Source organism: Pygocentrus nattereri, chromosome 3 (genome assembly GCF_015220715.1).
Source record: "Pygocentrus nattereri isolate fPygNat1 chromosome 3, fPygNat1.pri, whole genome shotgun sequence".
In the NCBI taxonomy this organism is placed as follows: Eukaryota; Metazoa; Chordata; class Actinopteri; order Characiformes; family Serrasalmidae; genus Pygocentrus; species Pygocentrus nattereri.
Window position 1 is genome coordinate 50,850,055 of NC_051213.1, and position 22,054 is coordinate 50,872,108.

At 40.9% G+C, this 22,054-nt stretch overlaps 1 protein-coding gene across 1 annotated transcript in view; it reads right to left on the minus strand.

Annotated features, from left to right (window-relative positions):
- Nucleotides 1-22,054, minus strand: part of c4b (complement 4B (Chido blood group)) — a 50,134-nt gene that overhangs the window by 10,426 nt on the left and 17,654 nt on the right. Inside the window, exons 14-30 of the mRNA XM_037537252.1 lie at nucleotides 21,850-22,011; nucleotides 19,956-20,088; nucleotides 19,733-19,804; nucleotides 16,148-16,357; nucleotides 15,157-15,268; nucleotides 14,859-14,929; nucleotides 13,891-14,030; nucleotides 13,318-13,533; nucleotides 12,070-12,121; nucleotides 11,560-11,649; nucleotides 10,844-11,050; nucleotides 5,354-5,432; nucleotides 5,065-5,245; nucleotides 4,326-4,427; nucleotides 3,187-3,349; nucleotides 2,716-2,930; nucleotides 1,565-1,723 (exon numbers count right to left, since the gene is read on the minus strand). Coding sequence (XP_037393149.1) covers nucleotides 1,565-1,723; nucleotides 2,716-2,930; nucleotides 3,187-3,349; nucleotides 4,326-4,427; nucleotides 5,065-5,245; nucleotides 5,354-5,432; nucleotides 10,844-11,050; nucleotides 11,560-11,649; nucleotides 12,070-12,121; nucleotides 13,318-13,533; nucleotides 13,891-14,030; nucleotides 14,859-14,929; nucleotides 15,157-15,268; nucleotides 16,148-16,357; nucleotides 19,733-19,804; nucleotides 19,956-20,088; nucleotides 21,850-22,011 — 2,364 coding nt within the window. The remainder of the gene's footprint in view (nucleotides 1-1,564; nucleotides 1,724-2,715; nucleotides 2,931-3,186; nucleotides 3,350-4,325; nucleotides 4,428-5,064; nucleotides 5,246-5,353; nucleotides 5,433-10,843; nucleotides 11,051-11,559; nucleotides 11,650-12,069; nucleotides 12,122-13,317; nucleotides 13,534-13,890; nucleotides 14,031-14,858; nucleotides 14,930-15,156; nucleotides 15,269-16,147; nucleotides 16,358-19,732; nucleotides 19,805-19,955; nucleotides 20,089-21,849; nucleotides 22,012-22,054) is intronic.

The window sequence follows — 22,054 nt, forward strand, 5'->3', positions numbered from 1 at the left end:
GATTTTCCACTGTTTTCCATCATCAGCATTCCATATAAGCTCAGAAGACTCGTGTAGGTTCTCTGGTGCTTCTGGATGGTAAATAAAGTGTCTATATCTGTGTTGTAGTCATGACGACGCCTGGTTCCCATCACCACCACTGTAAAGACGTCTGAACCACTTCACACCAAACCCTCTGAGTCACTGTGATTACACCTCACACTGAGTTATGGGGGAATTTTGATAATTGGTTGAAATTCTTTTTCCAAAAGTGCACAAATTTACACATCTGAGGTGAATAAATAGCTGTTTATCTGAGCAGTACGTGTTTATTTGATTAGGTAATCACCCAATACCTGCTTTATCTAATCAATACTTCGTTATGTTCAATCAAGGTGCTTCTGATGAAAGTCCATGCATTGGCTGCTGGCATTGAGGAGAAATCTGGAGCTTTCTTCTTCAAACTGGCCCTAAAGATATCAGCTACTATTTCAAAGTCCTGGTTTCTTTTTGTTGCATTTATTTTAATTTGTACTTGTTTTAATGTTATGATGTGTTTTTACTGCTATGACTGCTCTATTGTTTTGCTCCCTTTCACAAACCCAGTGATGTTTTACGTCCAGCGACCCCACTGCTTTTCAGCCTCTGAATGTTTGTGGTTATATCGTCTACAGCGCCATCTGGAGGACAGAAGCCGAATTACTCCTGCGGGACTCATCCCACACTGGCAACCATAGAGCAGTAAAACATCTGCTACTGCAATGAAATACATTCTGAAACGGGTCATTTTCTGTGTCCAAGTTCATTTTCTTTCAGAAAAATAATCTAATAAATACACGACATATCTAATTATTCAGCCTTACCTCTTTTATGTGAAACCACTTTTCAGTGCATCCATACAAGATCCTGATATCTTTTCGCCTCCAAAGGTCTAAAAATGCCAGGTGGTGCAACTGTCCAGCCACATATGTTGATTATGTAAGCTATCAAAAAAGGGGATCTAGGTGTAAAATTCTAAATAAAATAGCTCGGCGTGATTTTCTGTCTGAATAAATGAAATCCATGTTGAGGAGCTTTAACAGTGCTTAACTCACTGAAGATCTTCTGTCTGTAGGTTCTTACTTTTTCAAATGTCAGGCAGCAAAACCAAACACAGAGGACTTTTATTCTGACATGCTTTTATGAAAGATGGGCCAGGGTATTGCATCATGAACAAGACCACCCAAGTGACCATGCTGCAGCGTTGAGGTCGCAGATTGAGTAAAGGTGTGATGTGAGTCGTGGTTAGAACGGTTCTGGTTACCGTGTCAGGTGTTCTGACCTCAGGAGAACCATGAAAACGTTAAATTATAATAATGTTTATTAATCTGAAAACATATGAACTCCAGTTGAAGGACAAAGGTTCCTACGGGTGTCTGATTAGATGCCTACTTCATTTGAAATTAGTCTGAAAACTCAGGCGGCGCAATCAGGGCAGGTCTGGTTGCTTTTAACTGCTTTTAAACGCTTTTTAAATCCGTCTTGATCTCAATTTAAAACCTCATTGACCCTCATATGCGTAAAGAAACTGTTGAGTGGTTTCTACCGTTAACTCTGCCTCCACCTTCTCGCCCTGCTTGTCCAGCACCAGCTTCTCCATCACTGACCGCCCTGGGCTGGTGAACTGCACGTTGATCACCCTGAACGGAGATTCAGGTCTTTGGATGGCGTACTCCGACAGAGCCTCCAGGGCCATGATGGTGTCCTAGAACACAAAGAACCCAGTACACATCAACTGCACATCTCCACTCTTGACAACAAAGGTTCCAAAATGGGTTCTTTGGACCAGGGCTACATGGGAACCACTCCTTGGTTTCATAAAGAATCTTTAAATGGACGGTTCTGTAAAAGAACAATTTCTGAAAATAATCTAATGTAACTGTTCTAGACCAAGTTTTAACCAACTAGTGTTGTCCGAAAAACTTGGATTAATTGGATTAGACCAAGTTAGATTATATTAGACCAGGTTATATTAGACTACGTTAAATTTGATTAAAGTAATTATGTTAAATTAGACTGGTTAGATTAGATCAGATCAGATTAGACTAAATTAGTTCGGTTTAGACTAGATTAGGTAGATTGAAGTTAGATTATATTAGACCAGGTTAGATTCTATTAAATTAGGCTAGGTGAAATTAGATTATACCAGATTAGATTAGACTAAGTTAAATTTGATTAGAGTAATTATGTTAAATTAGACTGGTTAGGTTAAACAAGACTAGGTTAGATTAGATCAGATTAGATTAGACTAAATGAGTTTGGTTTAGACTAGATTGATTAGATAGATTGAACTAGGTTAGATTAGATTAGGTTAGATTAGATTAGACTCCAGCTCAGAATGACTCAGCAGCCCAAACTGGTCTGCTGTTGTGTGTGTTTTCCAGAAATATTTGGTTTTTCAGTGAAATATTAAAGAATAAACGTCATTATGTCCGAGTTAGACTGGACGTAGACATAGATCATCGGTTTATTCAGCTTAACCTGCGCACGCCGTTCTCTCCTAGGCTGGATATTCAGCTGTTACTAGTTAAGACTTACAGATCTGAGGTGCAACCAAATTTAGTAAGAGGACAGTTTGAAACTAGACTTAGAAATAACTTTACGCCCAACCCAGTCCTGGTCAGTAGAGGTCCATTAGAGGGCGCTAAACTCCACCCACACAAACGGTAATGACCCTGAGGCCCTGGCCGGTCTGACCTGTGTGGATTTGAATCCTCCCTCGTAGTTCTCCTGTGAGGACAGGAAACAGGCCGCAGCTTTAGCCTCCTCCGTGTCCCCGTGAGCCAGCGCGGTCAGCAGAGCGTACGCCGTGGTTTCTACGGTCAGAGCCACAGCCGGAGGAACCAGGTAACGAGTCTGCTCGCCCGCCAGCCGCATGCCTTCATTCGCCCTCCACACCTTACACTCCCCCTCTGAGCACAGAGAGGAGTGACTCAGTAACCATCCATCCATCCATCCATCCATCCATCCATCCATCCACCCATCCATCCATCCATCCACCCATCCATCCATCCATCCATCCATCCATCCATCCATCCACCCATCCATCCATCCATCCATCCATCCATCCATCCATCCACCCATCCACCCATCCATCCATCCATCCATCCACAGCAGGTTAACACCATCAGAGTGGACTGAGGAGTGTGTGTCAGTGTGTGTGTTTACCTCGCCTTGCGAGACTCTGCAGTTTGCTCCAGGCTGATAGAGCCAGAGTTTTCTCAGGAAGGCAGGTGGACAGGCAGTAGGCTGTAATGGCCACGGCGTAAGGCCTCTCCAGTTGATCCACACGGGAGAGCAGGAATGCTGTAGCACGAGTGATGCTGGCCTTCTAAACATTACAGACAAAACACGTTCAAATGTTTACAGTAGGGCTGACCATCAGCACAAAACACCGGCGCTGTAACTATACTGCAATATATCGCTAATACACCTTGCACAGAGGGGTGGCCAGGGGTGGCCAGGGGTGGCCAGGGGTGGCCAGGGGTGGCCAGAGGTGGCCAGGGGTGGCCAGGGGTGGCCAGGGGTGGCCAGTGCCATATAGCATGCAGAAAAGAAATTTAAGTAAGTAAAAATTATTACCAGATTATTGTTAGAATATCCTAAGATTGCTAGCAATATGTCCATTGACCGATCATTTTACGAAAGAACGTTTTAAAAAAAAGCGAAACGATCTGCTAATGGAGTCGGTCACTTTCATAAAATTCAGTTACTTAAAACAAGTGAAATAATCTCACCACGTTCTTAAAACTCACTCTCATAACTAGAAACATTCATTATAGTAACGACGTTTAAGATGTTTCACTTGCTGCAATGCCATTTCTGGCTGTGTGCAGTTCGGCCGCCCTTCATCGCCCTTCAGCCTTCATCATTAAAGCATCAGTCACGCTCGGTGGTGAAATGTAGTAATCAGCCTAATTGGGCTAATTTACTATGTAAACGGGTGAATGTGCGCTGGGCTCCACAGCAGTGCTGCTCTGTGAGCTGCACGATGAAGTAACCTGAAAAATAATGTAGTCTTTCAAGTGAAATGATCTCAGATCTAGTTAATCTATCTAATATTTCGGGGTTTGAGAGGCTGAGAGCCTGTAAGAGTTTTTCTCCTGGTTCTAGACATTTTTAAAGTGACTTTAGTAAGTCAGATTCTCAATATGCAGGCAGATAAATTGCCTGTTGTATGAAATCAGCTTGAAATCGGCCAAATGATCTGCTAACATTGAGAGAGAGTGCGAGTTAATAAAATCACTTGCCGTGTAGTGAAACACATTTTAGTGAATCAGTGTGAAAAGTGTGGCCTGTATCTTTACCACAGCATCAGTTTCCATGTCCAGGAAAGGCAGAGAGCGCTTGAGAGCGATGGTAATGAAAGCAGTGAGGGAGACCTCCTGCTCGAGCCCCCCAATACCACCCTAAAACACACACACACACACACACACACACACACACACACACACACACACACACACACACACACACAGTGGGACAGCTGTACACCTGTTTTATTGCATCTGTTCACCTATTTATCCACAAACCTGCGTACCAGAAGGAGAAACGTAGATATGACGTATTATAATCACTGTGACTGTGTTATGTTCTGGTGTTTATTTTCATTTTTATATTATTTAATTAATTCTGTGTTCACACCTGACCTGATCTACTTGAATAGAATCTAATAGAATCAAATCAAACTGATCTATTGTGAACACTATCCTGTAGTCTGATCTGATCTGATCTGATCTAATCTAATCTAGTCTGACCTGATCTTACCTGAATAAACCATATCCAGTCAAATTTAATCTGACTTGAACTGATCTTAACTGACCTGACGTAATCTAATCTAATCTAATCTAATCTAATCTAATCTAATCTAATCTAATCTGAACTAATCTAATCTAATCTAATCTAATTTAATCTGATTTGACCTAAATAAACCATATCCGAACTTAATCTGGCTAGAACTGACCTGACCTAATCTAATCTGTTGTGAAACCAACACTGTGCTGTAGTCTAATTTCATGAGAAGGAAAGATCAGATAACTTCCTGACCTGCATTTCTCTGTGGATGACAGGATGAGGGTCACTAAACGAGCCGTCTTTGTTTTGGTTGTTGATAAGATAATTGACGGGGCGCCGGATTTCCAGCTGTGAGACGATCTGCTGGTCGCCATTAGCCACTAACTCACACTCGGCCACGAGGGACAGCACCTTCACCACCAGAGCGGTCAGCCTGCAGAAAGCAACCTTCTGAATAAGATCACTCAGCGCAAAGACGGAGTCAGTGAGTCCAGGCAGGGCTGTTATCTCATCACCTGCTTAAAAGGCCCAAGTAACTCACCAGTGGCTGCTGGGGCGCGATCTCCATGCTCCGTACGATCCATCGTCCTTTCTAAACTCGGTCAAAAGCCGATCATAGGCTGGAAAACAGGTATTCTGTTAGCTTATAATGCAAAAAATGATATCTTAGCAAGTAAAAGCACCTTAAAGAGTGCTTTTTAAATGAAACAGTAGAAGCCGTATCGCCCCCTACGCTTCCTGTAGTGTATTACAGTCTGTCAGAGCGACTGTGTGGATCATATGAACATTATAGAGCTTTTTAAATGAAACAGTAGAAGCCGTATCGCCCCCTACGCTTCCTGTAGTGTATTACAGTCTGTCAGAGCGACTCTGTGGATCATATGAACATTATAGAGCTTTTTAAATGAAACAGTAGAAGCCGTATCGCCCCCTACGCTTCCTGTAGTGTATTACAGTCTGTCAGAGCGACTGTGTGGATCATATGAACATTATAGAGCTTTTTAAATGAAGCAGTAGAAGCCGTATCGCCCCCTACGCTTCCTGTAGTGTATTACAGTCTGTCAGAGCGACTGTGTGGATCATATGAACATTATAGAGCTTTTTAAATGAAACAGTAGAAGCCGTATCGCCCCCTACGCTTCCTGTAGTGTATTACAGTCTGTCAGAGCGACTGTGTGGATCATATGAACATTATAGAGCTTTTTAAATGAAACAGTAGAAGCCGTATCGCCCCCTACGCTTCCTGTAGTGTATTACAGTCTGTCAGAGCGACTGTGTGGATCATATGAACATTATAGAGCTTTTTAAATGAAACAGTAGAAGCCGTATCGCCCCCTACGCTTCCTGTAGTGTATTACAGTCTGTCAGAGCGACTGTGTGGATCATATGAACGTTATAGAGCTTTTTAAATGAAACAGTAGAAGCCGTATCGCCCCCTACGCTTCCTGTAGTGTATTACAGTCTGTCAGAGCGACTGTGTGGATCATATGAACGTTATAGAGCTTTTTAAATGAAACAGTAGAAGCCGTATCGCCCCCTACGCTTCCTGTAGTGTATTACAGTCTGTCAGAGCGACTGTGTGGATCATATGAACATTATAGAGCTTTTTAAATGAAACAGTAGAAGCCGTATCGCCCCCTACGCTTCCTGTAGTGTATTACAGTCTGTCAGAGCGACTGTGTGGATCATATGAACATTATAGAGCTTTTTAAATGAAACAGTAGAAGCCGTATCGCCCCCTACGCTTCCTGTAGTGTATTACAGTCTGTCAGAGCGACTGTGTGGATCATATGAACATTATAGAGCTTTTTAAATGAAGCAGTAGAAGCCGTATCGCCCCCTACGCTTCCTGTAGTGTATTACAGTCTGTCAGAGCGACTGTGGATCATATGAACATTATAGAGCTTTTTAAATGAAACAGCAGAAGCCGTATCGCCCCCTACGCTTCCTGTAGTGTATTACAGTCTGTCAGAGCGACTGTGTGGATCATATGAACATTATAGAGCTTTTTAAATGAAACAGCAGAAGCCGTATCGCCCCCTACGCTTCCTGTAGTGTATTACAGTCTGTCAGAGCGACTGTGTGGATCATATGAACATTATAGAGCTTTTTAAATGAAACAGTAGAAGCCGTATCGCCCCCTACGCTTCCTGTAGTGTATTACAGTCTGTCAGAGCGACTGTGTGGATCATATGAACATTATAGAGCTTTTTAAATGAAACAGTAGAAGCCGTATCGCCCCCTACGCTTCCTGTAGTGTATTACAGTCTGTCAGAGCGACTGTGTGGATCATATGAACATTATAGAGCTTTTTAAATGAAACAGTAGAAGCCGTATCGCCCCCTACGCTTCCTGTAGTGTATTACAGTCTGTCAGAGCGACCGTGTGGATCATATGAACATTATAGAGCTTTTTAAATGAAACAGTAGAAGCCGTATCGCCCCCTACGCTTCCTGTAGTGTATTACAGTCTGTCAGAGCGACTGTGTGGATCATATGAACATTATAGAGCTTTTTAAATGAAACAGTAGAAGCCGTATCGCCCCCTACGCTTCCTGTAGTGTATTACAGTCTGTCAGAGCGACTGTGTGGATCATATGAACATTATAGAGCTTTTTAAATGAAACAGTAGAAGCCGTATCGCCCCCTACGCTTCCTGTAGTGTATTACAGTCTGTCAGAGCGACTGTGTGGATCATATGAACATTATAGAGCTTTTTAAATGAAACAGTAGAAGCCGTATCGCCCCCTACACTTCCTGTAGTGTATTACAGTCTGTCAGAGCGACTGTGTGGATCATATGAACGTTATAGAGCTTTTTAAATGAAACAGTAGAAGCCGTATCGCCCCCTACGCTTCCTGTAGTGTATTACAGTCTGTCAGAGCGACTGTGTGGATCATATGAACATTATAGAGCTTTTTAAATGAAACAGTAGAAGCCGTATCGCCCCCTACGCTTCCTGTAGTGTATTGCAGTCTGTCAGAGCGACTGTGTGGATCATATGAACATTATAGAGCTTTATAAATGAAACAGTAGAAGCCGTATCGCCCCCTACGCTTCCTGTAGTGTATTACAGTCTGTCAGAGCGACTGTGTGGATCATATGAACATTATAGAGCTTTTTAAATGAAACAGTAGAAGCCGTATCGCCCCCTACGCTTCCTGTAGTGTATTACAGTCTGTTAGAGCGACTGTGTGGATCATATGAACATTATAGAGCTTTTTAAATGAAACAGTAGAAGCCGTATCGCCCCCTACGCTTCCTGTAGTGTATTACACTCTGTCAGAGCGACTGTGTGGATCATATGAACATTATAGAGCTTTTTAAATGAAACAGTAGAAGCCGTATCGCCCCCTACGCTTCCTGTAGTGTATTACAGTCTGTCAGAGCGACTGTGTGGATCATATGAACATTATAGAGCTTTTTAAATGAAACAGTAGAAGCCGTATCGCCCCCTACGCTTCCTGTAGTGTATTACAGTCTGTCAGAGCGACTGTGTGGATCATATGAACATTATAGAGCTTTTTAAATGAAACAGTAGAAGCCGTATCGCCCCCCTACGCTTCCTGTAGTGTATTACAGACTGTCAGAGCGACTGTGTGGATCATATGAACATTATAGAGCTTTTTAAATGAAACAGTAGAAGCCGTATCGCCCCCTACGCTTCCTGTAGTGTATTACAGTCTGTCAGAGCGACTGTGTGGATCATATGAACGTTATAGAGCTTTTTAAATGAAACAGTAGAAGCCGTATCGCCCCCTACGCTTCCTGTAGTGTATTACAGTCTGTCAGAGCGACTGTGTGGATCATATGAACGTTATAGAGCTTTTTAAATGAAACAGTAGAAGCCGTATCGCCCCCTACCCTTCCTGTAGTGTATTACAGTCTGTCAGAGCGACTGTGTGGATCATATGAACGTTATAGAGCTTTTTAAATGAAACAGTAGAAGCCGTATCGCCCCCTACGCTTCCTGTAGTGTATTACAGTCTGTCAGAGCGACTGTGTGGATCATATGAACATTATAGAGCTTTTTAAATGAAACAGTAGAAGCCGTATCGCCCCCTACGCTTCCTGTAGTGTATTACAGTCTGTCAGAGCGACTGTGTGGATCATATGAACATTATAGAGCTTTTTAAATGAAACAGTAGAAGCCGTATCGCCCCCTACGCTTCCTGTAGTGTATTACAGTCTGTCAGAGCGACTGTGTGGATCATATGAACATTATAGAGCTTTTTAAATGAAACAGTAGAAGCCGTATCGCCCCCTACGCTTCCTGTAGTTTATTACAGTCTGTCAGAGCGACTGTGTGGATCATATGAACATTATAGAGCTTTTTAAATGAAACAGTAGAAGCCGTATCGCCCCCTACGCTTCCTGTAGTGTATTACAGTCTGTCAGAGCGACTGTGTGGATCATATGAACATTATAGAGCTTTTTAAATGAAACAGTAGAAGCCGTATCGCCCCCTACGCTTCCTGTAGTGTATTACAGTCTGTCAGAGTGACTGTGTGGATCATATGAACATTATAGAGCTTTTTAAATGAAACAGTAGAAGCCGTATCGCCCCCTACGCTTCCTGTAGTGTATTACAGTCTGTCAGAGCGACTGTGTGGATCATATGAACATTATAGAGCTTTTTAAATGAAACAGTAGAAGCCGTATCGCCCCCTACGCTTCCTGTAGTGTATTACAGTCCGTCAGAGCGACTGTGTGGATCATATGAACATTATAGAGCTTTTTAAATGAAACAGTAGAAGCCGTATCGCCCCCTACGCTTCCTGTAGTGTATTACAGTCCGTCAGAGCGACTGTGTGGATCATATGAACATTATAGAGCTTTATAAATGAAACAGTAGAAGCCGTATCGCCCCCTACGCTTCCTGTAGTGTATTACAGTCCGTCAGAGCGACTGTGTGGATCATATGAACATTATAGAGCTTTTTAAATGAAACAGTAGAAGCCGTATCGCCCCCTACGCTTCCTGTAGTGTATTACAGTCCGTCAGAGCGACTGTGTGGATCATATGAACATTATAGAGCTTTTTAAATGAAACAGTAGAAGCCGTATCGCCCCCTACGCTTCCTGTAGTGTATTACAGTCCGTCAGAGCGACTGTGTGGATCATATGAACATTATAGAGCTTTTTAAATGAAACAGTAGAAGCCGTATCGCCCCCTACGCTTCCTGTAGTGTATTACAGTCTGTCAGAGCGACTGTGTGGATCATATGAACATTATAGAGCTTTTTAAATGAAACAGTAGAAGCCGTATCGCCCCCTACGCTTCCTGTAGTGTATTACAGTCTGTCAGAGCGACTGTGTGGATCATATGAACATTATAGAGCTTTTTAAATGAAACAGTAGAAGCCGTATCGCCCCCTACGCTTCCTGTAGTGTATTACAGTCTGTCAGAGCGACTGTGTGGATCATATGAACATTATAGAGCTTTTTAAATGAAACAGTAGAAGCCGTATCGCCCCCTACGCTTCCTGTAGTGTATTACAGTCTGTCAGAGCGACTGTGTGGATCATATGAACATTATAGAGCTTTTTAAATGAAACAGTAGAAGCCGTATCGCCCCCTACGCTTCCTGTAGTGTATTACAGTCTGTCAGAGCGACTGTGTGGATCATATGAACATTATAGAGCTTTTTAAATGAAGCAGTAGAAGCCGTATCGCCCCCTACGCTTCCTGTAGTGTATTACAGTCTGTCAGAGCGACTGTGTGGATCATATGAACATTATAGAGCTTTTTAAATGAAACAGTAGAAGCCGTATCGCCCCCTAAGCTTCCTGTAGTGTATTACAGTCTGTCAGAGCGACTGTGTGGATCATATGAACATTATAGAGCTTTTTAAATGAAACAGTAGAAGCCGTATCGCCCCCTACGCTTCCTGTAGTGTATTACAGTCTGTCAGAGCGACTGTGTGGATCATATGAACATTATAGAGCTTTTTAAATGAAACAGTAGAAGCCGTATCGCCCCCTACGCTTCCTGTAGTGTATCGCCCCCTATTCTAACAGACCCTGGGCTCACCTCTCTGCACGTACTCCAGTGCGGTGTCTCTTGTTCCAGCTGAAAGCTCCAGCCAGCGGTTGCTGTTGTCCAGGTAGCGGATGGACAGCGCGGTTGGAGACATCTTGATCATGGTCTGCTCTGCGCAACCAGAAGGAGCCCGAATCAGACTCTCCACTTTGGATGGTGACAGGAGGGGCATCGCAGCCGCCGTGCTGAACACATCTTCTGCTCCACAGGAAGGAAGAAGAGGTTATTATAAAGAGATGGAAGTCCAGATGCTATCACATGAGTTCAGGTCCAGCATCATGGGGGAGTATAGATAGGCTTAGCCCACCATGAGATTGTCAAGCTCCCCCTGCTGGAGACATGTGAGAAGACAAACTGCAGACCAGTCAATCAATTCCATACTCAAAAATTAACTGATTATACACCGGTCAGGCAGATCATTCTGACCACCTCCTTGTTTCTATGCTCAGTCCTGACCACTGAAGAACAGGGTAACAGAGTATCAGAGAAACAGATGGACTACAGTCTGTAACTGTAGAACTACAGAGGGGAGCTGAACGGTCAGTAGAGCTGATACAGTGGACAGTGAGCGTAGAAACGAGGAGGTGGTCAGAATGTTCTGCCTGACCGGTCTAAGTGTTCATGTTGGAGTATAGGCCACTTAAACCACATACAGTTATAATGTTTGTTTGATTGGGAGGGAAAACAGGCGGTGGTGTGACCCACACCTTCAACTTTGACGAACATGTTGGTGGTCGAGCCGGGAACCGTCATGTTTGAAAACTCGGCATCAATTAAGATGATCTTGTCACTTCGACCTGAAATGCGAAAGGCAAAAAAACACAGTTACACCTTTTAAAACAGATGCAGCTTATTTACATGCAGGTGCTCGACAGGCGCACCAGGAGGGTCACGGGAGGCGCACGCCCTCCAGAAAAGGGCCACTTTGTGTTGTTTATGTTGTCGTTTGTCAGTTAAAGCTCAGTGGTGAGTGTTTACTGTGTTCTGTGTCTGCGAGTGGGTTTAGTTGCAGTGGGTTGATGGTCACCGTGAAGCGTACGGCCGGCGAGTTCAGGGCTTTTACCCTGTGGTGTAATCGTGGCCTCCCCTGTGTCTGACAGCTGATATTGCTTGTGTCTGTAATATGGCACAGTCTGTCGTGAGCCTGCTGCAGGTATTTTCACACTTAATGGTGTATGGTGGTGGTAAAATGATAACAGAGCATCAGCACAGCTCACCATCCAAATTAATCAGGTGACTTTCCTCCTTTCGCATCTGCACTCCCTCCGTCTACAAAACAGAAACAGAGGAGAGTCACGTCAGCTAATGAATGCACAAGAAGCGTAAAGCACACCATTTATGGCTGACGCTCTTCTCCAGAGCGACTCACAATTTCAGCATTTTACACAGGGAGGCCAAGGTGGTGTTGGGAGTCTTGCCCAAGGACTCTTACTGGTATAGTGTAGGGTGTTGACCCTGGTCAGGGATTGAACCCCAGTCTACAGCGTAGAAGGCAGAGGTGTTACCCACTACACTAACCAACCACCAGGTGACAAAGCTTGTATTTTTAAAAGAATGTGTCTATTTATTTTTTTGGCTACTGTATCGGACCATCCAGGACGTCCAGTATGGATGTGGCTGAATCCAGAATCACTGTTTGGGTGCAGGAGGCAGTGTTTTTAGTTCATACACAGTGCACTATGTAGGAAGCAGGGACCATTCGAGACTGAGCCCCAGTGTGGGGGAAAAGGGATGTCCAACACCGTTAGCTTTGTGCTAAAATAACAATGGAAATCGCATAGAGGCGCTTATGGGAATTAGCATTAACGTCACAGTGGTAATTTGACGACTTGAAAAACAACTTAAAAAAGAAAACAGCTTTGCATTAAATGCTTTCTATACGCGTATATGTTCAAATATGACAAAGGTGAAGTAATAACACATACTTCGGAGTAATTATACTTTTAATAATACTTTACGTAAATCTCAATTACTTTTAATAATGATTTGTGTGCTTCATCATATTTTATGTAGCTTTATAAACAGGATAAGCCACTTGAGGTCGCACGTTACAGTGATTTTATCTAATAACACCCTTACCCACAATAAAATCACTGTAATGCGTGGCTTTCATTTACACTGGACACGTCAAGCCTGCATTCAATCAAAACGCCATGAGGCTGTGGATCCATCAGATATGCATCGTCATTGTTACGTCATCATCTTCAGATCAGTAACATAAAGCAGGAAACAGTGAAGCAATTCCTGTTCGAAGGCTGATATTAATGACGAGGCTAACACACCCGTATGATGTGCCACTCTTATTATTCGTAATGTTTTATCATCCTTTTTATTTTTATACCTTTATTTATTTATTTATTTATTTATCATCAGTTTAGACGCAGTTAAATATGATGGTCCGTTTTTGTTGAGGTGGAACTTCAGAAGAGAAACTACTCCTTTAAGTAAGCCCCGCCTCTTCTCACCAGCACCAGCAGGGTTTTCTGAATTGCGTCCACTCCCATGTCAAATTCCTGGTCGTACAGATGGACGGTGATGGGGATCTCGCCCTCCTTCAGAGGAACAGCTGAGAAGGTGACCACCTCTGAGGATTTCGCGCCCACCACGATGTTGATGGAGGAGGAACTGGACTCAGATCCAGGAGAACACAGACCATCTGTTGGCTTCATCTGAACCACCAGCTGGACACGACAAGAACATTCACAAAGTCAAGCTGCTGTTGAAACAATTAGAATCGCTGATCATATTCATTTATTAGAACCTGTGCAGGTTCATTTATTAGAACTTCATTCTGCAGGTTCATTTATTAGAACTTCACTCTTTCATTAGAACCTCATTCTGGATGGTAATTTCATTAGAACCTCATTCTGGATGGTAATTTCATTAGAACCTCATTCTGGATGGTAATTTCATTAGAACCTCATTCTGGATGGTCATTTCATTAGAACCTCATTCTGGATATTCTGGATATTTGGGAGCTGCAGATTCTAAGTTGTAATCTAGCTGAACCGAGTTTGTCAGCCTCTGTTTTAACAAACCTCTTTATCTTCTGTGCCGTAATTGTAGATGACCACAACAATGGCCAGTTGTTCGTTGCGTTTGACAGAGTAGGGAAGCCTCAGAGCGATAAACACCGCCTTAAAGACGCGAATGTCCAGAGGATCGGCCACACAGAAACCTGCAAATGGTCAGTATTCGTTATGTTATCGAGTGACCAATAGGAAACTAGCTAACAGGATATTAATGATTATGCAAGACAGATTTCGAACAGCACAATCTGATTGGTTGAAAGTCATTCTACTGTTGTTAGATAACAGTAGCGGCCATTTAACTCCAAGCTACCCATTAAACACACTTAACACAAAAACGTAGAAACGGCATGTAAACACGGTTTGATTCGTCTCTCAGCTACAGATCCTCTAAAAGCTCCTCACAGTGGTGGTGATGGGAACCAGACGTCCCCCTCTAAAAGCTCCTCACAGTGGTGGTGATGGGAACCAGACGTCTCCCTCTAAAAGCTCCTCACAGTGGTGGTGATGGGAACCAGACGTCCCTCTAAAAGCTCCTACAGAAAGTTCCTACATGAACTGGTTCTGAATTCACTGCCTGATGACTGAGACGCTGTTTTATGAGAGTTTAGAGAACTTCAACTCCATTCATGGTGGAGGGAGACATGCAGGGCGCTGTGCGGCAAAATAGTCCCCAAAGAAAACTCATTATTCCAGATTTTCCACTGTTTTCCATCATCAACATTCCATATAAGCTCAGAAGACTCGTGTAGGTTCTCTGGTGGTTCTGGATGGTAAATAAAGTGTCTATATCTGTGTTGTAGTCATGGCGACGCCTGGTTCCCATCACCACCACTGTAAAGACGTCTGAACCGTTTCACACCAAACCCTCTGGATCTCTCTGTTTACACCTCACACACTGAGTTATGCAGAAAAATGTGAAAAATTGGTGAAATTCCCCTTTAACTGATTGTGAGTGGGCGTGGCCTCAGGCTTACCATGCAAGGAAGACAGACTGATAGCCTGGATCTCCCAGGTGGTGATGGAGTCTGGAGCAGCTATAATGTGTCTGAAACAATATAAAAAATTATATATATACAATTTTCTAAAAGGTTCTATCCAAAACTATTACAACATTTTCTGCATCAGTCTGATGAACCGGTCCAAACCATTTAAGCGTGCAATAGTTCTTGATAGAACGTACTGTTCTAAATGGAACCATTGCCTTTACTAGAGAACCCTTGACGGCCCGTGTTCTTTAAGAGTGTGGAGCTGGTCAGAATGAGATGGACTCACTCAGCTTTGCCGTTCACAGTGATTTCCTTAAACTCGAAGCTGGGGGGGAAATTCTGGCGGATTCTCTGCATCTCGATATCGAAGAAGTCCTCAAAGTCAGCAGCACCAGCAGCTGTGGGGGGCAAACAGAGACCCCCGTTACACCAGCCCTTCACCAGCATTCTCAAAACATACAGGTTACTTACGCCTGGAACAGTTTACTGACAGTCATATGAACAAGTTTGAACATTGTATGTTTTGTTGATTTTCTAAGTGAAAATGAGTTTAAACGTCTCTCATTTTAACATATAACATCACAACATCTCAATATTATATCAAAATGTTTTTAAGTCATGTTGAAATTAGTTTAGTTCAATTTGGATAAACAAACTAGTTATTTTTGGGATAGTAAGTCATTATTATGAGATACTAAGCTCAAGTCAATATTCATCGATCAATATTTTGAGATATTTAGTCTTTGTTTAGTGATTATTTTGAAACACTGAGTAAATATGTTGAGGAAATGCGCCATTTGTTTAGAGACCGAGTCAAATTGAATATTTTAAGAAATTAAGTCTTTTTTGAGAGACTAAGTCAATATTTTGAGAAAAGTCAATTTATGAGACATTAAGTCAATATTTTCAAAGAAAATAAATTTTTTGAGATACAAATGGAATATTTTGAGAAAATAAGTCTGAAAAAATAAATAAAATACATTTGAAATACAAATGAAACATTTTAGAAAAAAGTAATTTTTTATACACAATTGAATATTTAGAGAAAATGAGTCATTTTTTGAGAGATGAACTGAATATTTTAAGAAAAATCTTTTTTTGATACACAGTCAATATTTTCACACACCAAAAAGAGAAAAAGTGGGCCTGAGGGGAATGGGCTTCTATAGACTAACACTATAGACAGGCTTCTCATTAAGAAGAAGAATTTCTCCTTGTATGTGTGTTTCCTTATTGTTGGCTACAACTGGACCGTGGGCTTGGTCACTAATACCCACTCCGGCCGTGACCGCTCCGTTTGTCCTCCTGCCTCTTCTTCTCTCTCAGCATCATAGCGAACTGGCAGCATTTGAGGAAGGCGTCCACGCAAGCCTGGCTCTCCGTCTTGCCTATTCTCTTCTTCCTCTCCTCACAGGTCAGCTGCATGGGGATGAGCGTGAGGCCATGACGGCAGCACCTCTGCAGCGCTGCGTCCTCAAACTCAGATTCTGCAGGATAGCAAAAAAAGTGAGAATATAAAAGAGAAACAAAAAGCAAATACACTTAAAGCAGTGAACCTAGGACTAGTTCAGTAAAATCCTATGAACCAAAACAAACAGGCAAATGTAAATTACACATACAATTTAGAACAGACTCGGTTTATATCACAATACCTACATTTAGAGCCGGTTATTCATTCAGTCTAATGAGAAACTGTAGAACGGACTCGGTTTATATCTCAATACCTACATTTAGAGTCGGTTATTCATTCAGTCTAATGAGAAACTGTAGAACGGACTCGGTTTATATCACAATACCTACATTTAGAGTCGGTTATTCATTCAGTCTAATGAGAAACTGTAGAACAGACTCGGTTTATATCACAATACCTACATTTAGAGTCGGTTATTCATTCAGCCTAATGAGAAACTGTAGAACGGACTCGGTTTATATCACAATACCTACATTTAGAGCCGGTTATTCATTCAGTCTAATGAGAAACTGTAGAACAGACTCGGTTTATATCACAATACCTACATTTAGAGTCGGTTATTCATTCAGTCTAATGAGAAACTGTAGAACGGACTCGGTTTATATCACAATACCTACATTTAGAGTCGGTTATTCATTCAGTCTAATGAGAAACTGTAGAACGGACTCGGTTTATATCACAATACCTACATTTAGAGTCGGTTATTCATTCAGTCTAATGAGAAACTGTAGAACGGACTCGGTTTATATCACAATACCTACATTTAGAGTCGGTTATTCATTCAGTCTAATGAGAAACTGTAGAACGGACTCGGTTTATATCACAATACCTACATTTAGAGTCGGTTATTCATTCAGCCTAATGAGAAACTGTAGAACGGACTCGGTTTATATCACAATACCTACATTTAGAGTCGGTTATTCATTCAGCCTAATGAGAAACTGTAGAACGGACTCGGTTTATATCACAATACCTACATTTAGAGTCGGTTATTCATTCAGTCTAATGAGAAACTGTAGAACGGACTCGGTTTATATCACAATACCTACATTTAGAGCCGGTTATTCATTCAGCCTAATGAGAAACTGTAGAACGGACTCGGTTTATATCACAATACCTACATTTAGAGTCGGTTATTCATTCAGTCTAATGAGAAACTGTAGAACGGACTCTGTTTATATCACAATACCTACATTTAGAGTCGGTTATTCATTCAGTCTAATGAGAAACTGTAGAACGGACTCGGTTTACATCACAATACCTACATTTAGAGTCGGTTATTCATTCAGTCTAATGAGAAACTGTAGAACGGACTCGGTTTATATCACAATACCTACATTTAGAGTCGGTTATTCATTCAGTCTAATGAGAAACTGTAGAACGGACTCGGTTTATATCACAATACCTACATTTAGAGTCGGTTATTCATTCAGTCTAATGAGAAACTGTAGAACGGACTCGGTTTATATCACAATACCTACATTTAGAGCCGGTTATTCATTCAGCCTAATGAGAAACTGTAGAACGGACTCGGTTTATATCACAATACCTACATTTAGAGTCGGTTATTCATTCAGTCTAATGAGAAACTGTAGAACGGACTCGGTTTATATCACAATACCTACATTTAGAGCCGGTTATTCATTCAGCCTAATGAGAAACTGTAGAACAGACTCGGTTTATATCACAATACCTACATTTAGAGTCGGTTATTCATTCAGCCTAATGAGAAACTGTAGAACAGACTCGGTTTATATCACAATACCTACATTTAGAGTCGGTTATTCATTCAGCCTAATGAGAAACTGTAGAACGGACTCGGTTTATATCACAATACCTACATTTAGAGTCGGTTATTCATTCAGTCTAATGAGAAACTGTAGAACAGACTCGGTTTATATCACAATACCTACATTTAGAGTCGGTTATTCATTCAGCCTAATGAGAAACTGTAGAACAGACTCGGTTTATATCACAATACCTACATTTAGAGCCGGTTATTCATTCAGCCTAATGAGAAACTGTAGAACGGACTCGGTTTATATCACAATACCTACATTTAGAGCCGGTTATTCATTCAGTCTAACGAGAAACTGTAGAACGGACTCGGTTTATATCACAATACCTACATTTAGAGCCGGTTATTCATTCAGTCTAATGAGAAACTGTAGAACGGACTCGGTTTATATCACAATACCTACATTTAGAGCCGGTTATTCATTCAGTCTAATGAGAAACTGTAGAACGGACTCGGTTTATATCACAATACCTACATTTAGAGCCGGTTATTCACTCAGTCTAATGAGAAACTGTAGAACAGACTCGGTTTATATCACAATACCTACATTTAGAGGCGGTTATTCATTCAGCCTAATGAGAAACTGTAGAACAGACTCGGTTTATATCACAATACCTACATTTAGAGCCGGTTATTCATTCAGTCTAATGAGAAACTGTAGAACGGACTTGGTTTATATCACAATACCTACATTTAGAGTCGGTTATTCATTCAGTCTAATGAGAAACTGTAGAACGGACTTGGTTTATATCACAATACCTACATTTAGAGTCGGTTATTCATTCAGTCTAACGAGAAACTGTAGAACGGACTCGGTTTATATCACAATACCTACATTTAGAGCCGGTTATTCATTCAGTCTAATGAGAAACTGTAGAACGGACTCGGTTTATATCACAATACCTACATTTAGAGCCGGTTATTCATTCAGTCTAATGAGAAACTGTAGAACGGACTCGGTTTATATCACAATACCTACATTTAGAGTCGGTTATTCATTCTGTCTAATGAGAAACTGTAGAACGGACTCGGTTTATATCACAATACCTACATTTAGAGTCGGTTATTCATTCAGCCTAATGAGAAACTGTAGAACGGACTCGGTTTATATCACAATACCTACATTTAGAGCCGGTTATTCATTCAGTCTAATGAGAAACTGTAGAACGGACTCGGTTTATATCACAATACCTACATTTAGAGTCGGTTATTCATTCAGCCTAATGAGAAACTGTAGAACGGACTCGGTTTATATCACAATACCTACATTTAGAGTCGGTTATTCATTCAGTCTAATGAGAAACTGTAGAACGGACTCGGTTTATATCACAATACCTACATTTAGAGTCGGTTATTCATTCAGTCTAATGAGAAACTGTAGAACGGACTCGGTTTATATCACAATACCTACATTTAGAGCCGGTTATTCATTCAGTCTAATGAGAAACTGTAGAAAGGACTTGGTTTATATATTCATTCTCTAGCCATGAATGAGATATGAAGACATATTTATGATGGGAAAGTAAAATTAGGATTGGAGTGAAATTGTATAATATTTTTGCTATTTGAATAAGGACTGGATTTACTGCCCACCCTTCTTGGTCATTTCCTTTTGTAGATCTATAGCCCGTCTCTGCCGGCGGAAACCTGAGTCACAGCTCAAACCTACAGACAAAACCAGAGAAATTCTTTCTATATTGTACGACATGTACAGTGACCTGCAGATGCTTGCAGAGAAACTGGTTTGTTGCCAAACTGAAAAAGCTAAACTACAGTTTTTATTCAAATTCAGCTGTTTAGGTTTCCCTTCGTTTACCTTTCCTCATCTGGGACTTCACTGTTTTTGAGTGAGAGATGAAGGTCAGTCCAGCGTCATTGAAGACCGCAGTAGTGTCCTTTCCACCTCCATACGAACAGCCCAGATCGTACGACTGCATGGAGGAGAACACCTGCAGGAGAGAAGTGCTACACTGAAGAACTGCTTACTGACCGACTGGGAGACATTCCCACATTCCCACACTGCAGAGGATCTGAAGACAGTACGGCACTTTAAACGTGCTTTACAGTTTCATACTGCATCCTTTCTCATAAATATCACTTACTATCTCATAATAAATGGTAAGTTGTAATTATGAGGTTTTAAGTCATAATTTCTCTTAGTTGTCACTTATAATCTCACATTATGACTTAAAATCTCACAATTATGACTTACAATCTCACATTATGACTTAAAAAATCATGATTATGACTTAAAATCTCACATTATGACTTAAAATCTCACAATTATGACTTACAATCTCACATTATGACTTAAAAAATCATGATTATGACTTAAACTCTCACAATTATGACTTAAAATCTCACAATTATGACATAAAATCTCGCAATTATGACTTAAAATCTCACAATTATGACATAAAATCTCACAATTATGACTTAAAATCTCACAATTAAAAAATCATGATTATGACTGAGTATCTCATAATTTAGACTCACAATCTCAAAATTATTACTTACAACCTCACAATTACAATTTCATTAGTATCACTGAGTTTCTCAAAATTTAGATTTACAATCTCTACAATGATTACAAGATACTAAGTCATAATTATGAGATTTTAAGTCATAATTATGATATTTTAAGGCATTATTATGAGATACTAAGTTGTATTTATGAGACTTTAAGTCATAATTATGATATAGTAAGTCATGTTTATGAGATACTAAGCCATAATTATGAGATTTTAACTCATACTTTTGATATAGTATGTCACGATTGGCCCCTCCTGTTTTATTTTGGTCTTGTACATGTGCTTTTGTTTTATTTTGGTCTTGTCCATGTGCTTTCTTTGTTTTGATTCTTCCCTGTCTTGCCCCCTTGTTTCTTGACTCCGCCCTTGATTGTTCTCACCTGTGTTATCCACCTGTGTCTTGTTAACCCTTGTTGTTTCCTGTATTCAAGCCGCCTCATCATCACTCCCCAGCATTACATAGTAAGTCGTTATTATGAGACATTAAGTCAAATTTAAGAGATACCAAGCAATAATTATAAGATAATCAATCATAATTATGGGATTGTATTTCATAACTATGAGATACTAAGTCATAATTGTGATACTACACATCATAATCATGAGATAGTGAGTACTACTAAGCCCAATTAAATTATTCTGAGATCATAGATCTCATGGTTCATAATCACAAGTATTAGATATAATCATTGTTGTAACATAATAAGTGATCATTTTGACGTAGTTTTCTCATCATTATGGGGTAGTAAATAGTAATTATGAGATACTATACAGTAATTTTAAGTCATAATGTTGGGAAACTTTATGATTATGAATTTAAAAAGGACTGTGTTTTTGGCTTACATAGAATCCTTTTTTGAATTCTGGGAAAACATGGTTTACTTGTTGTACAGCTGCTGTAATATTACTGTAACAATTGTACTAATACATCAAAGCATACAGTAAAATCGGCTTTCGTTTAAACTTCGTGCCAAAATTTCTTTGTTTTCAGTTTTTATTTATTCAAACACAGAAGAGCTGCTGAGCTGCATTAATATCTCTGAAGCAGCGCAAATATGCAAGTATGATCATCTGCTCATTATTACTCCTGACTGATTACTGTAAAAACATATAAAACATTTAATAAGATGTTATTGCACCCCCCCCCTCCCCCCCCAGGTGTCCAGGTGTGTGTGGCACCTGCTTTGGGGTGAGTTTGTTCTGGGTGTTCAGGGCGTAGATGGCTTTGTCCACAGCCAGTAAGGCCACTTTCACTTTACTCTGTATTCCCACATCGACGTTCAGCTTAATAACATCTCCTGGGCTATAGTGACTTCGCGGATCTGCCTCTTTTACCTCGATCTAGAAAATATATAATATATATAACACAAACACTGTTCAAGGA